The sequence below is a fragment of the Bombina bombina genome, chromosome 4 (assembly GCF_027579735.1).
Source record: "Bombina bombina isolate aBomBom1 chromosome 4, aBomBom1.pri, whole genome shotgun sequence".
NCBI lineage: Eukaryota > Metazoa > Chordata > Amphibia > Anura > Bombinatoridae > Bombina > Bombina bombina.
The window spans coordinates 204,111,939-204,131,921 of record NC_069502.1 but is presented as its reverse complement, the minus strand read 5'-3'; the positions used below and the strand labels follow the sequence as shown (position 1 = coordinate 204,131,921).

The 19,983-nt window shown below is 41.9% G+C and overlaps 1 protein-coding gene across 2 annotated transcripts in view; it reads right to left on the bottom strand.

Annotated features, from left to right (window-relative positions):
* PPP2R3A (protein phosphatase 2 regulatory subunit B''alpha) overlaps positions 1 to 19,983 on the bottom strand; it is a 703,244-nt gene that overhangs the window by 61,444 nt on the left and 621,817 nt on the right. For both annotated transcript variants that reach the window (XM_053709750.1, XM_053709751.1), the window contains exons 6-8: positions 6,352 to 6,455; positions 4,684 to 4,786; positions 3,875 to 3,949 (exon numbers count right to left, since the gene is read on the bottom strand). In XM_053709750.1, coding sequence (XP_053565725.1) covers positions 3,875 to 3,949; positions 4,684 to 4,786; positions 6,352 to 6,455 — 282 coding nt within the window. The remainder of the gene's footprint in view (positions 1 to 3,874; positions 3,950 to 4,683; positions 4,787 to 6,351; positions 6,456 to 19,983) is intronic.

Here is a 19,983-nt window from a genome sequence, read left to right as displayed (position 1 = left end):
GGGGAGAGAGATAGAGAGGGGGAGAGAGAGAGAGGAGGAGAGAGGGGGGGGAGAGAGAGAGAGGGGGGGGAGAGAGAGGGGGGGGGGGGATAGAGAGAGGGGGGAGAGAGAGGGGGGAGAGAGAGCGCAAAAGAGAGGGGGGAGAGAGAGCGCAAAAGAGAGGGGGGAGAGAGAGCGCAAAAGAGAGGGGGGAGAGAGAGCGCAAAAGAGAGGGGGGAAGAAAGAGCGCAAAAGAGGGGGGAGAGAGAGAGCGCAAAAGAGAGGGGGGAGAGAGAGCGCAAAAGAGAGGGGGGAGAGAGAGCGCAAAAGAGAGGGGGGAGAGAGCGCAAAAGAGAGGGGTGGAGAGAGCGCAAAAGAGAGGGGTGGAGAGAGAGCGCAAAAGAGAGGGGGGAGAGAGAGCGCAAAAGAGAGGGGGGGGAGAGAGAGCGCAAAACACACCTGGCCTTTGAGTCCCTAGCTGATCTGCAGCAGAAGTGGGCATGGCCGGCGTGAATGGCCGTGAAGGGGGCGTGGCCTTGCACGGTCGCGTGATAGAGAGGGGGGAGAGATAGAGAGGGGGAGAGATAGAGAGGGGGAGAGAGAGGGGGGAAAGAGAGGGGGAGAGAGGGGGGGGGAGAGGGGGGGGGAGAGAGAGAGGAGGGGAGAGAGATAGAGGGGGGAGAGAGATAGAGGGGGGGAGAGAGAAAGGGAGGGAGAGAGAGAGGCGGGAGAGAGAGGCGGGAGAGAGAGCGCAAAAGAGATGGGGAGAGAGAGCGCAAAAGAGAGGGGGGAGAGAGTGCAAAAGAGAGGGGGGAGAGAGAGCGCAAAAGAGAGGGGGAAGAGAGAGCGCAAAAGAGAGGGGGGAAGAGAGAGCGCAAAAGAGAGGGGGAGAGAGAGAGAGCGCAAAAGAGAGGGGGAGAGAGAGAGAGCGCAAAAGAGATGGGGAGAGAGAGTGCAAAAGAGAGGGGGGAGAGAGAGCGCAAAAGAGAGGGGGAAGAGAGAGCGCAAAAGAGAGGGGGGAAGAGAGAGCGCAAAAGAGAGGGGGAGAGAGCGCAAAAGAGAGGGGGAGAGAGCGCAAAAGAGAGGGGGGAACAGCGCAAAAGAGAGGGGGGAGAGAGCGCAAAAGAGAAGGGGGAGAGAGCGAATAGAGAGGGGTGGAGAGAGCGCAAAAGAGAGGGGTGGAGAGAGAGCGCAAAAGAGAGGGGGGAGAGAGAGAGCGCAAAAGAGAGGGGGGAGAGAGAGCGCAAAAGAGGGGGGAGAGAGAGCGCAAAAGAGGGGGGAGAGAGAGCGCAAAAGAGAGGGGGAGAGAGCGCAAAAGAGAGGGGGGAACAGCGCAAAAGAGAGGGGGGAGAGAGCGCAAAAGAGAAGGGGGAGAGAGCGAATAGAGAGGGGTGGAGAGAGCGCAAAAGAGAGGGGTGGAGAGAGAGCGCAAAAGAGAGGGGGGAGAGAGAGAGCGCAAAAGAGAGGGGGGAGAGAGAGCGCAAAAGATGGGGGACAGAGAGCGCAAAAGAGGGGGGAGAGAGAGCGCAAAAGAGGGGGGAGAGAGAGCGCAAAAGAGAGGGGGGAGAGAGCGCAAAAGAGAGGGGGGAGAGAGAGAGTGCAAAAGAGATGGGGGAGAGAGAGAGCGCAAAAGAGTGGGGGAGAGAGAGAGCGCAAAAGAGAGGGGGGAGAGAGAGAGCGCAAAAGAAAGGGGGAGAGAGAGAGTGCAAAAGAGGGGGAGAGAGAGCGCAAAAGAGAGGGGGGGGGGAAGAGCGCAAAAGAGAGGGGGGGAGCGCAAAAGAGAGCGCAAAAGAGAGGGAGGAGAGAGAGCGCAAAAGAGAGGGGTGGAGAGAGAGCGCAAAAGAGAGGGGGGAGAGAGAGCGCAAAAGAGAGGGGGGAGAGAGAGCGCAAAAGAGAGGGGGTAGAGAGAGCGCAAAAGAGAGGGGGGAGAGAGAGCGCAAAAGAGAGGGGGGAGAGAGAGCGCAAAAGAGAGGGGGGGAGAGAGAGCGCAAAAGAGAGGGGGGAGAGAGCACAAAAGAGAGGGAAGAGAGAGAGCGCAAAAGAGAGGGAAGAGAGAGAGAGCGCAAAAGAGAGGGGGAGAGAGAGAGTGCAAAAGAGAGGGGAGAGAGAGAGCGCAAAAGAGAGGGGGAGAGAGAGCGCAAAAGAGAGGGGGGAGAGAGAGCGCAAAAGAGAGGGGGAGAGAGAGCGCAAAAGAGAGGGGGGGGAGAGAGCGCAAAAGAGAGGGGGAGAGAGCGCAAAAGAGAGGGAAGAGAGAGATCGCAAAAGAGAGGGAAGAGAGAGCGCAAAAGAGAGGGGGAGAGAGACAGTGCAAAAGAGAGGGGAGAGAGAGAGCGCAAAAGAGAGGGGGAGAGCGCAAAAGAGAGGGGGGAGAGAGAGAGGGGGGAGAGAGCGCAAAAGAGATGGGGGAGAGAGAGCGCAAAAGAGAGGGGAGAGAGAGAGCGCAAAAGAGAGGGGGAGAGAGAGAGCGCAAAAGAGAGGGGGGAAAGAGAGAGCGCAAAAGAAAAGGGGGAGAGAGAGAGCGCAAAAGAGAGGGGGGAGAGAGCTCAAAAGAGAGGGGGGAGAGAGAGAGCTCAAAAGAGAGCGGGAGAGAGAGAGCAAAAGAGAGGGGGGAGAGAGAGCACAAAAGAGAGGGGGGAGAGAGAGAGTGCAAAAGAGAGGGGGGGAGAGAGAGCTCAAAAGAGAGGGGGGAGAGAGAAAGCTCAAAAGAGAGGGGGAGAGAGAGAGCAAAAGAGAGGGGGGAGAGAGAGAGCAAAAGAGAGGGGGAGGGAGAGAGCGCAAGGGGTGGGACAGCTGTACTGCAAAAAATGGCCCGTGTGAACGGGCTTTAGGACTAGTTTTTTATATAATTGACCAGTGTGCTTTGAGCCATATGTGAGATTATTTGCTTTTTTGACATATATATATATATATATATATATATATATATATTATATAGCACTTTGAAGTCAAATACATGGCCATATACCATATACCTTTGAACGTTTATAAAAACATTTTTATTAATATTTACATGAAAAATGTATATCAGATAGTGTTTATATGCGTGTAACTATTTTAATGTACTTATGTTGTGTTTGATGTAACTTTTTTTTTTAAACGTAACCCCTTACACAAGGTCTTCAGTCGTGCTAACCTCGTTAAATTACGAGTTTACTTTCAACTTGTAATACGCGTGCAAATTAATGCGCCCACGATATTCTTAGATCGCTTGTGCGCAAACATTATCGTGCCACTTATTATCTAGCCCTTAGTGTTAGTTCAAAAATACCAAGCATGGTATTAAAGCAGGGCTCAAAATTTCAAGTCCTAAGCTACTAGCCAGGGCAAAATGTCACTCACCACTTCTGATCCTGCCCACACCCACTACTCTACCTCTCTTTGCATGTGTTTATTTTTTTCTCTCCACTCTCTTAACTCTTTCTTCTCCAATTTCACTTTTCCTCTCCAATTCCTCTCTCTGCACCTGTTTACCCTCTCAGAAGTAACAGTGTAAGCACTAATGGGGTCCCTACATCACTAGAGAATTAACCTTTCATGGATATATAATATCCCTTCAGATAATATTTTAGTACATAGCCCTAAATGTGTGGCAGTGCTGCAGTAGGAGAGTATATTTTGCAAATACAATGTGCTAACTTTGCTACTTGATTCAACTTCACTTACTAACTTTCACTCTCCACAGTTAAATTTCCACTCGCCAATGGCTAGTAAATAGTGGAAATTTTGAGCCCTGATTAAAGCATAAAAACAGACTAGTATAACATCTGTTAATTTTTAAGGGAATACACAAGAAAATGGACCTTGTTTTCTACAAAGAACATCCAATCTGATATTGATTGCTTTATTCTAGCTTTCTACATGCCTTTTTTTCGATGTTATTTATGGGTCTACTCACTGTAGTAATGTACCGAGAGTGGAATTCAGGAGCCTCCTTGAGGAAAGTTAATCCGGGATGTGTATCCACAATATCCTGAAATATACAGAAGGGCAGACACGTGAAGAACAGATAAAGTGTACACTTGGTATTCCAGTTATTTTATCCAGTATCGTTAGTGACCGTGTCATGTGTAGGATGAGTGCATGATCCAGCAATGACAAACCTAAAACTGAAATCACTGTGCCTTAAAAGCTAGGCTAGGTTATCGCTATAGTATAAGAAATTATATTTACCTTTGTTCCATTTAAAAGAGGGCAACTGAGCATATAATACCTTTTTTTGAGTTTTTAAAAAACGTTTACTGCTGAGCTATGTAATCATATTTTCTGCCTTGATTTGTGTCCCCATAAATCGGTGAATACCTTGGTTTTATAACTTGCATTTCCAGCTAATTTCAGTTTAAATAGCCTTTACATCTTACAAAACATATTTTAATATACATAACTGCTGATACAATAAAGTCATCTTGGTCAAAAATGGCATCTCCTTTTTATACTCTCCAAGGGAACCTCAGATCTGATGAATTTCACAGTAGTGACAAATAGGGCTGATAAGCTTTATTGTATCTAGACTATAGTTGACTTTTTTTTAATAATATTTGTTCCTGACATTTTTGTTCCACACTACAATGTACCTTCAATTTTACACCCTTAAAATGCAAATTGTGTTCTTTTTTTTGTTTCTTTTTTTTTAAATTACAAAGAGAAATAGCACAAAGGAAGAGGTCTCTAACTATGAAAATAGAACCCACACATAGGAGACCTCACCTGAAGTAGGGGGATGAAATCTTCTTGTTCCAGAAAATTGCAACCTGGCTTTGTTAAGAGGTAAATAAATTTGGAGGCATCATCATAGCAGCTCTGTAGTAACCTGAAACAGGAGTGAGTCAGTGAGGAAACTGTATCTAGCAGATGCTCAATATTCCACTTGAAGGTTATAAAAGCAAGAAGGAGGAGGACGTCAACATTAATAGGCACTGTGATGTACAGGATTTATCCAACCCTGCAAGTCACCAGTTAGTCAAAGTAAGGGTTAACTGACCCTTTCCACCTTAACCAGTTTGTAACAGCTTATCCAATACAGACAAGCCTGTGACTTAGTGCAGTGGGTTGAAAGGGTTAAAGGGACATTATTATTTATAAAATATTTTACCAGGAAAGATACATTGAGATTTCTCTAGTTTTCAAGTATGTCCTGGGTACACAAAACATTGCATTGTTACAATGGGTACAATAAAATAAAAAAAATAAAAAAACAATAATAATACACAATATATGCACAAAAATTTAACATAGAACAGGTAGGAAATATATAATCAACAATGACAGGTGCATTCTGTTTTGAGATATGTAGAGAGGGATCTCTTAAAGGATATTAGGCATGGGGAAGGTTTGAAAGTGTGCGGGAGGTCGTTCCATAATTGTGGTGCTCTGTAGGAAAAGGAGGATCGAGCTGCTTTCTTTTTGTATTGAGGCACACTAAATAATATGTATGTGGGTTAAAGGGACATAATACTCATATGCTAAAAAAAAAAGCTGACATGAAATATCACCTGAACAGCTCTATGTAAAAAGGGAAGATATTTTACCTCAAAGTTAGGGGGTTTAGATATTAGTGGGTTAATGTCCGTTTAGGGGCTGGTGGTTTAGGGGTTAATAGTGTAGTGGGTTACTTTGCTGTGGGGGGCTTGCGGTTTATGGGGTTAATAGTGTAGTGGGTTACTTTGTGGGGGGGGCTGGTGGTATAGGGGTTAATAGTGTAGTGGATTATTTTACGTTGGGGGCTGGCGGTTTAGGGGTTAATAGTGTAGTGGGTTACTTTGCAGTGGGGGCTGGCGGTTTAGGGGTTAAAAGCGTAGTGGGGACTTTACGGTGGGCTATGTGGCAGTTTAGGGGTTATAGGAGTAGGGGTCTTATGGGGATTTGGTGTTAGTGCGCAAGTAGGGTATTAGTTGTTTTTTTCTCCATTGACTTCTATGGGTAATAGGTTATTAAGCGTGTAATAGTGTAAGTTCGGCTTTTTACACTCGTCAAGTTAGTGCTGGAGCGATAACTTTTTACTTTCAACACGTAATACCAGTGCAACCCGATGAGGGCAAAAGGTTTACTTCTTGCGCAGTTACCACTCTAGCAAAAGCGCTAATTAGTGCTCCACTTGCAACCTAGCCCTAAATCGGCCACTCCAAGACTGAGACATAAATCACTGCTTGTTTAAGAGGCTATGACATGAAAGATGGGATGATTTATTAGGTTCAGCTAGTTTTGTTGACTAGGCTGTAAAAACTTTTCCAGTGATAGTTTACTGAAGTCCGAGACAGAACATGCCATCAATAAGTAAGTTCTAACAAATAGGGCCTCCGTTAACTCACTGAAGGGCTTTTTATTTACAAGTAATTCATGATTGATCAGACAAAGGTTTAGTAAATCTAAACTTACTTTCTCCACATGGCTATGAATGAATGCACAGATACAAAGCCTGTCCTCTCTCCACCAGCTGCATTAAACATGGCTGCCTTCCAAAATAAAGGACAACCGCACACCTGTGGGAAAAAGAAGAGAAAATGATGGAAAAATCATTGTATCAGTATAATGAAAGACTATTATTAATGTGACTTTTGCATTGGAAGTTATAGAAAGTTATCCATCATTCAAATTTGATAAATATTTGTACATACTTGTTTTCTTGTTTACTGGCCATCTAACATATGCCCATTTGATTGATAAGCATAATGCTAAAATTTAGTGCAAGTCAACAGGGTAAAGCTTACCTGATAAGATAATTTCTTTCATGGTGGTGAGAATTCACGAGCCATTACTCCTGGGAATTCTACTCCTGGCTACTAGGAGGCAAAGATTCCCAAAACTTCAAGAGCCCTTAAAACCCCTCCTACCTCACTGATGAACCAGTCTGACATATTTCCAAGCAAGAAGAAAAAGGATGGTAGGAAAGGACAAGTACAAGAAAAAAGGAGCACGGTAATAAAAGATGTGCACACTGCCGCTAGAAAAAAAAAAAAAATTAAAATCTAGCCAAACAAATGGGCGAGCCTGGTGGATTCTCCCCACCATGAAAGAAATGAATTTATCAGGTAAGAATAAATTATATATTTTTTTCATAAATGTGGTGACAGTTCACGAGTCATTAATCCTGGGAAACTAATAACCAAGCTGTGGAGTACACTAGTGATGAGGGCAGGACGAATAATATTTAAGTATATATAACTTCAAAACCCTTTTTTTTTTTTTTTTTTTTTTAACCCTCCCCCCCCATCTATTGACATAAACTACTGCTTGAGGGACTTTCCTACCAAAAGCCACTTCAGACAAAGAAGACATCAAAAAGGAAACATTTGGAAATGATAAGAAAAGAAGGACCCGGGCCCATAACTGTGCCCAAACATGCAGCCTTTAGCTTGTAAAGCAGATAAGCTTACCACTGGGCAACACTGGTATAGACCAGTTGCTGCCTTGCAAATTTGATCAACAGAAACCTCATTCTAAAAAGCCCAGGATGAAAACAACTGACCTAGTAAAATGGTCAGTAAAATGTATGGAGGAGACTAACCCGCTTCTAAGAAAGCTTATAAATCAAAATCTTCAGTCAGCAAGCCAACAAAACAGTTGTTGTCTTCTGACCCCTTCTACAACCAGAAAAATAAAAAAACTAAAGGATTAGTTAAAATCCTTAGAGGCTTGCAAATAGAATTTCAAAATTGTAAAAACATCCAAAATATGATGAATCCTCTCTCAAAAAGAAAGCACAACAAATTCATGATTAAAATTACCTTAATACACCACTTAAGGAAATAAATCAAAACTAGATCTGGAAACTGCCTTGTAAGTATGGAAAACCAGATAAAAATGCCCACAGAAAAGAATAAACAATTCAGAAATCCTTCTAACAGCAGGAATTGCTAAAACAACAATTAAAAAAAAAACTTTCCAAGACAAAAAAACTGAGTATCCAAAATAGCGCATAGGCTTAAAAAGAACAACCTACAACATTCTTTATAACCACTGGCTGGATCTTGGCTAAAGCTTGAACTAAACTGAGAATGTCAGGAAGCTTAACAAACTACAACCCCAATTCCGAAAAAGTTGGGACAGTATGGAAATTTGAACATTCAATTCACCCTGTACTTTATTGAAAACACATTATTATTATTTGAGGTTTTACTTTGTGAATTTAATGTATTTTTTAAAAAAATACACTCATTTCAAGTCTGATGACTGCAATACACTTCAAAGGCTTTATGTCTAAAAACTAAGCATGCAATCTCCAAGTCATTGAGTAGAGAGATTATAGACCCTGAGAGAAAAAAACAGCCTTTGAGACAGAAGGTTGTGGCGCAGAGGAAAAAGCCATGGAGGACAACTAGACATCTGCACCAGATCTGCAAACCAAGTACTGCAAGGCCAAGCTTGGGCAATCAGAATTACTGATAATACTTTTTTATTTATTCTGGCTATCACTCTTGGAAACAAGAACAATCCTGGCTATCACATATAGACAGAACAAGAGAAGGAAAGATGTAAGCTAGACAAAACAATTAAGGAGCTACTTTAAAAACCATATACTGCACCTGAGACCCCTAAACTTCTGAAAATATCTGTGAGCTTGTTGTTCAACCATGAACACATCAGATCTATTTCTGGAAGACTTTATCGATTCACAATCTGATGGAAAACTTCCAGATAAAGAGGCCACTCCCCTGGAGACTAATGACTGAGAAATATACTCCCCAAATGCTTACCCCTGAAATATGAACTGTAGAAAATTGAACAGATATTAGTCTCTGCACAAGACCAAATTCAGGGAAATGGAATAGCATGCAATCATCAGACCTAATACCAAGAACTATGGATTGAAAAAAAAAAACCTCAGTCTCCTATGGACTGTCAAATATAGTCTCATATATGAGCTGAAACAATAATGACACCTAAAAATATAATCCTGGTAAGAGGAGAAAGATAACTCTATGGAAAATGTATTCTCCAATCATGCTCTTTAAGAAACAACAAGAGTATGTTAGTATGATTTACTGCTAAATGGAGCTTATACCAAAATATCATCCAGGTAAAGAACCGCCAAAATAACCTGAGCTCTTATTACAAACAAGTATGTTCCCAAAACATAAGAAAATAATTCTGGGAGTAGTTGCCAAACCAAAATGAAGATCAACAAATTGAAAGAGCTTGTCCAGGATTTCAAAGCCTGTGATAGGTATATGAAAAAAAGCATAGATCAAATCTATTATAGACATAAACTGCCCTTGTAGAACAAGAGGCAAAATAGCCTGAATTGTCTCCACCTTGAAAGAAGGAACTTTGAGAAACTTGTTTAAAGTCTTTAAATCCAGAACTGACCTGTAAGTACCCTGCTTCTTGGACATTGGAGTAAGTAAAACCCCTGGCCTTGTTCCAACCTTGGAACTGGGACTATAATTCCCAAAGATTCCAGATCTAAAACGGACTAAAAAAAAAAAAAAAAGAAACCTTTAAAGGATGCTTCAGAACAAGAGACAGAAGAATCCTTTCCCTTGGAGAATTTAATTTGAAACCAAATCTATATCCCTGGGAAACTATTCAGAACCCATGGATCTTAACCAATTAAAACAAAACCCCCTGAAAAAAGGAGTAATCTACCCCCTACCAGAAGTTCTGGATTGGAGGCTGTACCTTCATACTAACTTAAAAGAGATAGCAGGTTTCTGTTTAGACTAGTTCCAAATTGAACATGGCTTCCAGGAAAATCTGTAAGAGTCTGGTTTCTAAATGGAAGAGGAGGACTTTAGGTTCCTAGATTGACAAAAGGAATGAAAATGATTAAAAGTCCTGATATCACCTTTAGATTTATTGCCCCGAGAGAGAAAAGTTCCATTGCCTCCAGTCACAGTAGAAAAAAATAGCATCCAGACCAGGCCCAAACAAATGATTCCCTGGAAAGAAGGGACAAAAACCTAGACTTATAAACCATTTCTTATTAGAAATCAGCAACCTTAGCTGGATTTGAACTCTTAACCTAGCTGGTTGGTAGGCGGCTGTGCCAACTACTGTGCCACAAAGGACTGCTGCTTCCTTCAGTTTAGAACTGCTAATCATCATTTTAGCATTCATCTTAATAATGTCAAAAACAGCATCACAAATAAAAGCATTAGCTGATCTTAAAAGCGTTAACTGGTTCAAAAACTCTACACCAGCAGATTCATCAGAATACTGCTCAGATAAGCTATCACATCAAAGACAATAGGCTGCAGCAACACAAGCAATACTAATTTCTGGCCTAAAAAGGAAAACCCGCTGGCTGATAAAGCTTCATATGAAAATAATCTAACTTCCTATCCAAAGGGTCTTAAAAAATTATTATTATCCTGAAGATAGTAATAGTAAAAATAGCCCCAACTACCTTGGTGATAGTTTTTCAAAAGTCTAAGACAAAAAAGGAAACATCCGTTTTAATGTAAAAGCTGAAAAATGGGTATACCAGGCTTAGCCCACTGTTTAGAAATTATTTCAGAGACAGTATCAGGAACCCGGAAAAAACCTATGAAGACTAAGCAGTAGGTTTAAAACAAAAACAAATGCATAACAGACTTCACCACAAGAACTTTATGATCCTAGAACAGAAAAAGTATGATTCTATATACTGATCAGAAACCGACTCCTGAAAATACCTCACCCTCTGAGAACAAATCAGACTAACCAGGGTCTGAAACATGCAACTTAACAGACTTTAGTTCTCGTAACGCTTACTAGGAGGAGGTATAGCCGACCAACATTACAGATACATTAGCGCATACAAAATCTTTTAAAACCTGGAGCAACATCTGAAGGATTCCCTTATATAGGAGAAAGAGATACCCTTAGAAGCAAAAACATAATTTATGCTTACCTGATAAATTTATTTCTCTTGTAGTGTATCCAGTCCACGGATCATCCATTACTTGTGGGATATTCTCCTTCCCAACAGGAAGTTGCAAGAGGATCACCCACAGCAGAGCTGCTATATAGCTCCTCCCCTCACTGCCATATCCAGTCATTCGACCGAAACAAGACGAGAAAGGAGAAACCATAGGGTGCAGTGGTGACTGTAGTTTAATTAAAATTTAGACCTGCCTGAAAAGCACAGGGCGGGCCGTGGACTGGATACACTACAAGAGAAATAAATTTATCAGGTAAGCATAAATTATGTTTTCTCTTGTTAAGTGTATCCAGTCCACGGATACTCCATTACTTGTGGGATACCAATACCAAAGCTAAAGTACACGGATGATGGGAGGGACAAGGCAGGAACTTAAACGGAAGGAACCACTGCCTGTAGAACCTTTCTCCCAAAAACAGCCTCCGAAGAAGCAAAAGTATCAAATTTGTAAAATTTGGAAAAAGTATGAAGGGAAGACCAAGTTGCAGCCTTGCAAATCTGTTCAACAGAGGCCTCATTTTTAAAGGCCCAGGTGGAAGCCACAGCTCTAGTAGAATGAGCTGTAATCCTTTCAGGAGGCTGCTGTCCAGCAGTCTCATAGGCTAAACGGATTATACTCCGAAGCCAAAAAGAAAGAGAGGTTGCCGAGGCCTTCTGACCTCTCCTCTGTCCAGAGTAAACAACAAACAGGTTAGATGTTTGGCGAAAATCTTTAGTAGCCTGTAAGTAAAACTTCAAGGCACGGACTACGTCTAGATTATGCAAAAGACGTTCCTTCTTTGAAGAAGGATTAGGACATAATGATGGAACAACAATCTCTTGATTGATATTCTTGTTAGAAACCACCTTAGGTAAAAACCCAGGTTTTGTACGCAGAACAACTTTATCTGAATGAAAGATCAGATAAGGAGAATCACAATGTAAGGCAGATAACTCCGAGACTCTTCGAGCCGAGGAAATAGCCATCAGAAAAAGAACTTTCCATGAAAGAAGTTTGATATCAATAGAATGAAGGGGTTCAAACGGAACCCCTTGAAGAACTTTAAGAACCAAGTTTAAGCTCCATGGAGGAGCAACAGGTTTAAACACAGGCTTAATTCTAACTAAAGCCTGACAAAATGCCTGAACGTCTGGAACTTCTGCCAGACGCTTGTGTAAAAGAATAGACAGAGCAGAAATCTGTCCCTTTAAAGAACTAGCTGATAATCCTTTGTCCAAACCCTCTTGGAGGAAGGACAATATCCTAGGAATCCTAACCCTACTCCATGAGTAATTCTTGGATTCACACCAATGAAGATATTTACGCCATATCTTGTGGTAAATTTTCCTGGTGACAGGCTTTCGTGCCTGTATTAAGGTATCAATTACTCACTCGGAAAAGCCACGCTTTGATCAAGCGTTCAATCTCCATGCAGTCAGTCTCAGAGAAAGTAGATTCGGATGATTGAAAGGACCTTGTATTAGAAGGTCTTGTCTCAGAGGCAGAGTCCATGGTGGAAAGGATGACATGTCCACTAGGTCTGCATACCAGGTCCTGCGTGGCCACGCAGGCGCTATCAATATCACCGATGCTCTTTCCTGTTTGATTTTGGCAATCAGACGAGGGAGCAGAGGAAACGGTGGAAACACATAAGCCAGGTTGAAGAACCAAGGCGCTGCTAGAGCATCTATCAGTGCCGCTTCTGGGTCCCTGGACCTGGATCCGTAACAAGGAAGCTTGGTGTTCTGGCGAGACGCCATGAGATCCAATTCTGGTTTGCCCCAACGGAGAACCAATTGAGCAAACACCTCCGGATGGAGTTCCCATTCCCCCGGATGAAAAGTCTGACGACTTAGAAAATCCGCCTCCCAGTTCTCTACACCTGGGATATGGATCGCTGACAGGTGGCAAGAGTGAGTCTCTGCCCAGCGAATTATCTTGGAGATATCTGACATCGCTAGGGAACTCCTGGTTCCCCCTTGATGGTTGATGTAAGCCACAGTCGTGATGTTGTCCGACTGAAATCTGATGAACCTCAGTGTTGCTAGCTGAGGCCAAGCCAGAAGAGCATTGAATATTGCTCTTAACTCCAGAATATTTTTTGGGAGGAGTTTCCCCTCCTGAGTCCATGAACCCTGAGCCTTCAGGGAGTTCCAGACTGCACCCCAACCTAGAAGGCTGGCATCTGTTGTTACAATTGTCCAATCTGGTCTGCAAAAGGTCATACCCTTGGACAGATGGGCCCGAGATAACCACCAGAGAAGAGAATCTCTGGTTTCCTGATCCAGATTTAGTAGAGGGGACAAATCTGTGTAATCCCCATTCCACTGACTGAGCATGCATAATTGCAGCGGTCTGAGATGCAGGCGCGCAAATGGCACTATGTCCATCGCCGCTACCATTAAGCCGATTACTTCCATGCACTGAGCCACCGTGGGGCGCGGAATGGAGTGAAGAACACGGCAAGCATTTAGAAGTTTTGATAATCTGGACTCCATCAGGTAAATTTTCATTTCTACAGAGTCTATTAGAGTCCCTAGGAAGGAAACCCTCGTGAGAGGAGATAGAGAACTCTTTTCTTCATTCACTTTCCACCCATGCGACCTCAGGAATGCCAGAACTATCTCTGTATGAGATTTGGCAATTTGATAGCTTGACGCCTGTATCAGGATATCGTCCAGGTAAGGAGCCACCGCTATGCCTCGCGGTCTTAGGACCGCCAGAAGTGAGCCCAGAACCTTTGTAAAAATTCTTGGGGCTGTAGCCAACCCGAATGGAAGAGCTACAAATTGGTAATGCCTGTCTAGAAAGGCAAACCTCAGGAACTGATGATGATTCTTGTGAATCGGAATGTGAAGGTAGGCATCCTTTAAGTCCACTGTGGTCATGTACTGACCCTCTTGGATCATGGGTAAAATGGTTCGAATAGTTTCCATCTTGAATGACGGAACTCTGAGGAATTTGTTTAGGATCTTTAAATCCAAAATTGGTCTGAAGGTTCCCTCTTTTTTGGGAACCACAAACAGATTTGAATAAAACCCCTGTCCTTGTTCCTGCGGAACTGGATAGATCACTCCCATTACAAGGAGATCTTGTACGCAGCTTAGGAATGCCTCTTTCTTTATCTGGTTTGCAGATAATCTTGAAAGGTGAAATCTCCCTTGTGGAGGAGAAGCTTTGAAGTCCAGAAGATATGATCTCCAACGCCCAGGGATCCTGATCCTGAGAGTCTGCCCCCTACTAGATCCGTTGTCGGATAGGGGGCCGCTCCTTCATGCTGTCTTAGAGGCAGCAGCAGGCTTTCTGGCCTGCTTGCTCTTGTTCCAGGACTGGTTAGGTTTCCAGGCCTGCTTGGATTGAGCAAAAGTTCCCTCTTGTTTTGAAGCAGAGGAAGTTGATGCTGCACCTGCCTTGAAATTTCGAAAGGCATGAAAATTAGACTGTTTGGCCTTTGATTTGGCCCTGTCCTGAGGAAGGGTATGACCCTTACCTCCAGTAATGTCAGCAATAATTTCTTTCAAACCAGGCCCGAATAAGGTCTGCCCCTTGAAAGGAATGTTGAGTAATTTAGACTTTGAAGTCACATCAGCTGACCAGGATTTGAGCCATAGCGCCCTACGCGCCTGGATGGCGAATCCGGAATTCTTAGCCGTTAGTTTAGTCAAATGAACAATGGCATCAGAAACAAATGAGTTAGCTAGCTTAAGAGTTCTAAGCTTGTCAACGATTTCAGTCAATGGAGCTGTATGGATGGCCTCTTCCAGGGCCTCAAACCAGAATGCCGCCGCAGCAGTGACAGGCGCAATGCATGCAAGGGGCTGTAAAATAAAACCTTGTTGAATAAACATTTTCTTAAGGTAACCCTCTAATTTTTTATCCATTGGATCTGAAAAAGCACAACTGTCCTCAACCGGGATAGTGGTACGCTTTCCTAAAGTAGAAACTGCTCCCTCCACCTTAGGGACAGTCTGCCATAAGTCCCGTGTAGTGGCATCTATTGGAAACATTTTTCTAAATATAGGAGGTGGGGAAAAGGGCACACCGGGCCTATCCCACTCCTTACTAATAATTTCTGTAAGCCTTTTAGGTATTGGAAAAACATCAGTACTCACCGGCACTGCATAGTATTTATCCAGCCTACACAATTTCTCTGGCACTGCAATTGTGTCACAGTCATTCAGAGCAGCTAATACCTCCCCAAGCAATACACGGAGGTTCTCAAGCTTAAATTTAAAATTAGAAATCTCTGAATCAGGTCTCCCCGATTCAGAGACGTCACCCACAGACTGAAGCTCTCCGTCCTCAGGTTCTGCATATTGTGACGCAGTATCAGACATGGCTCTTGCAGCATCTACGCGCTCTGTATCTCGTCTAACCCCAGAGCTATCGCGCTTGCCTCTCAATTCAGGCAATCTGGATAATACCTCTGACAGGGTATTATTCATGATTGCAGCCATGTCCTGCAAAGTAATCGCTATGGGCGCCCCTGATGTACTTGGCGCCATATTAGCGTGCGTCCCTTGAGCGGGAGGTGAAGGGTCCGACACGTGGGGAGAGTTAGTCGGCATAACTTCCCCCTCGACAAACCCCTCTGGTGATAATTCTTTTATAGATAAAGACTGATCTTTACTGTTTATGGTGAAATCAATACATTTAGTACACATTCTCCTATGGGGCTCCACCATGGCTTTTAAACATAATGAACAAGTATCCTCTGTTTCAGACATGTTTGTACAGACTAGCAATGAGACTAGCAAGCTTGGAAAACACTTTAAAGCAAGTTAACAAGCAATATAAAAAACGTTACTGTGCCTTTAAGAGAAACAAATTTTGACAAAATTTGAAATAACAGTGAAAAAAGGCAGTTACACTAACAAAATTTTTACAGTGTATGTAACAAGTCAGCAGAGCATTGCACCCACTTGCAAATGGATGATTAACCCTTTAATAACAAAAACAGAATAATAAATGACAAAAACGTTTTCTAAACACAGTCACAACAACTGCCACAGTCTACTGTGATTGTTACCCTCCTCAAACACGACTTTGAAGCCTTTTGAGCCCTTCAGAGATGTCCTGTATCATGCAGAGGGAAGCTGAATGTCTCTGTCAGTATTTTTAGCTGCACAGAAAAGCACTAAAATAGGCCCTTCCCACTCATATTGCAACAGTGGAAAGCCTGTTTCTAGGCAAAAATCAAACCAGCCATGTGGAAAAAAACTAGGCCCCAATAAGTTTTGTCACCAAACATATATAAAAACGATTAACATGCCAGCAAACGTTTTATATTACACTTTTATAAGAGTATGTATCTCTGTTAATAAGCCTGATACCAGTCGCTATCACTGCATTTAAGGCTTAACTTACATTAATCCGGTATCAGCAGCATTTTTCTAGCAAATTCCATCCCTAGAAATATATTAACTGCACATACCTTATTGCAGGAAAACCTGCACGCCATTCCCTCTCTGAAGTTACCTCACTCCTCAGAATATGTGAGAACAGCCATGGATCTTAGTTACTTCTGCTAAGATCATAGAAAATGCAGGCAGATTCTTCTTCTAAATACTGCCTGAGATAAACAGTACACTCCGGTACCATTTAAAAATAACAAACTTTTGATTGAAGTTAAAAAACTAACTATAATACACCACTCTCCTCTTACTACGTCCATCTTTGTTGAGAGTTGCAAGAGAATGACTGGATATGGCAGTGAGGGGAGGAGCTATATAGCAGCTCTGCTGTGGGTGATCCTCTTGCAACTTCCTGTTGGGAAGGAGAATATCCCACAAGTAATGGATGATCCATGGACTGGATACACTTAACAAGAGAAATCAGAATTTGTCTGATTAAAATACATTAAATGATCCATACAAAAATTGCAAAGCTGAATGGAGGGGTATTATATCAATAAGCTTGCAAGAAACACACTTAATATTGGTATAAAAGTGTTCAGAGGATCCAAGGAGCTAACATTAAAAGTATTAGGAACAGAACCAGAATGCTTCATCATGTATATCAAACCACAAAGAAAATAATAGACCAATGTGGTAGACAAATAAACAATCAGGGATTTAGACAAGAAAATCCTAGAAAGAAATAATCGGCAAATAAATACATAAACACAGAACCTATCTGTTAATACACTCAAAAATTAACAGCTCTAGAAAATATAGAAAACCTTACCCCCTCCACAGGCCAAGACGATCGCGCAAAGACAGGATAAATAAGTTAAATAAAAAAACCTGTACTTAAAGCATAAAACGATGTGCGCAATAGCCGGACAGAGCTTAGCAGCGCGGAAGGGAGAAGAACCGCAAACACAAAAACAGAGCACCCTAACATATATCTACACCAATATAAAATAAAAAAGCAATGGATGATAAAAAGCCGTTATGCTACAACAAGGACAAGGCGCCCTAAGACAATCACCATGCAAGCATGCCCGCTATCAACAAGTGACGTGCTCAAACGATCCCGGCACGCAAAATCCACACCAACGTGCACAATGCCAAACACCAAACAAACCGACACACAAAAGACTGAAAGGCACAAGAAAGGTCGACATGGGCTATAGAAACAGTGCACATGAAAAGCAATAAAACAGAATGTGCCCGAAAAAACAAAACGCACTAACAAACTGAGTAGTGATAAAAGTGTATGAACTAATAAACCTAGTTCAAACTGTATGAACTAATAAACCTAGTTCCCTATGGCCCATAATAAATACCCATATATAACATATTAGCAAAAAATTGCTTATATAAGTAGACCCCTGACTATGATGTACAAAACTATATGTACCTACTAATAGTCTATAGGCTATGTGAGTGTCAAAAATCAATAAACGTATTACTTACCTGATACGCACCAATTCTACTCACTGCAGAATACTGCTTCCAGTAAATAACCAATCTAGTGCGGTACGTGTGACAGGAGAGGATCGGAATATATGGAGTAAAGTTTTAACAGACAGCCTGTGACTAACTCCCACTGGGTGTAATTGTGCCACTACCCCATACTCCATATGATTCCCTGTCTGTACAAAAGCTCTCTGAGGGGAAAATGGGCCTCAAATTAATTTGAGAACCCTCTCACATAAGAATATCTGGAGCACCTCCAATCTGGAGCACCTCCAATCTTCATCTTCCTCCTGTGGAGGCAAAGATAAGACTGCCTTACCAGAGAGGGGTTTTAAGGACTTTTGGTGTTTTAGGAATATTTGCCTCTTCCTAGTGGCTATGAGTGTAATTCCCAGTAGTAATGGATTGTGAAGTCAACTTTTATGAAATAAATAAATGTTTACGTGTGTATTTATGAGTGGGATAAGGTGTATACATTAGCAGGTGATCAATTAAAGCATTTTTTCTCTGATGTAGGTACAGTGTTAAGAAGGGCCAAGGCTGTAGGGCCAAGGCTGTAGGGCCAGGGCTCTGATCTGATGATGTGTGATTTATGCATGGTTCTGAATCAGAAACTGCAGGCTAGGGGTCTGATGTGATGTGCTATGTAATTCTTGAGTTGGAGAACTGTTGTAAATACCTAGCCAGCTTCTATCCCACGGACTAGTCATGCACAAATATGCACTTACTTAGTTTCACTATCTATTTAAGCAGCATTGATGTAAATGTTTATAATGTAAAAAAATAAACACAGTAACATAGATTTTGACAAGAGATAAGAACCATAGGTCCATAAAGCCTGCCTATATCTGCTATAAATTGTACGCTTAGCAGGATAGCCTTATGTTTGTCTTTACCACCCCAACTGAAGTTTATTCCATGGGGGAGATTTATCAAGCAGTGAATGCTGCTAGATAGCTACATATATTCATGCCATTGACATGCCTAGATATCTTGTCATTATTATATATACTATATTATTATATATATAACCTATTTTTGTCTTTACTTTGTATACACATGCTCAATGCTAACTTTCGGCTAGATTACGAGTTTTGCGTTAGAGGCTATGCGGTGCTAACGAGCAGTTTTCACTCAATCAGCCAATAAAATTGGGCTTGCATTCTATTGGCTGATTGGAACAGCCAAAAGAATGCAAGCTCAATTCTATTGGCTGATTGGATCAGCCAATAGGATTGAACTTCAATCCTATTGGCTGATTGCATCAGCCAATAGGATTTTTTCTACCTTAATTCCGATTGGCTGATAGAATTCTATCAGCCAAGTGGAATCTAAGGGACGCCATCTTGGATGACGTCACTTAAAGGTACCTTCATTCTGTTTTAGTCGTCGGATGAAGAGGATGCTCCGCGTCAAATGTCTTGAAGATGGACCTGCTCCGCGCCGGAAGGATGAAGATAGAAGATGCCGTCTGGATGAAAAACTTCTGCCCGTCTGGAGGACCACTTCTGCCCGGCTTGGATGAAGACTTCTGCCTGTCTGGAGGACCACTTCGCCCGGCTTGGATGAAGACGTCTCCCGGTAAGTCGATCTTCAGGGGGTTAGTGCTAGGTTTTTTTTCCAGGGCAATGGGGAGCTTAGTTTTTTTTAGCTAGTATTTTATTTGTGGAGTTGGTTGTGTGGATGGTGGGTTTTACTGTTGGGGGGGTTGTTTCTATTTTTTTTTACAGGTAAAAGAGCTGATTACTTTGGGGCAATGCCCCGCAAAAGGCCCTTTTAAGGGCTATTGGTAGTTTAGTTTAGGCTAGGGTTTTTTTTTTATTTTAGGGGGCTTTTTTATTTTAATAGGGCTATTAGATTAGGTGTAATTAGTTTAAATTTCTGTAATTTGTTTATTATTTTCTGTAATTTAGTGTTTTTTTTTTGTACTTTAGCTAATTTAATTTAGGTAATTGTATTTAATTTAGTTAATTTATTTCATTATAGTGTAGTGTTAGGTGTTAGTGTAACTTAGGTTAGGTTTTATTTTACAGGTACTTTTGTATTTATTTTAGCTAGGTAGTTATTAAATAGTTAATAACTATTTAATAACTATTCTACCTAGTTAAAATAAATACAAACTTGCCTGTAAAATAAAAATAAATCCTAAGCTAGCTAATATGTAACTATTAGCTATATATTGTAGCTATCTTAGGGTTTATTTTACAGGTAAGTATTTAGTTTTAAATAGGAATAATTTAGTTAATGATAGGAATATTTATTTAGATTTATTTAAATTATATTTAAGTTAGGGGTTGTTAGGT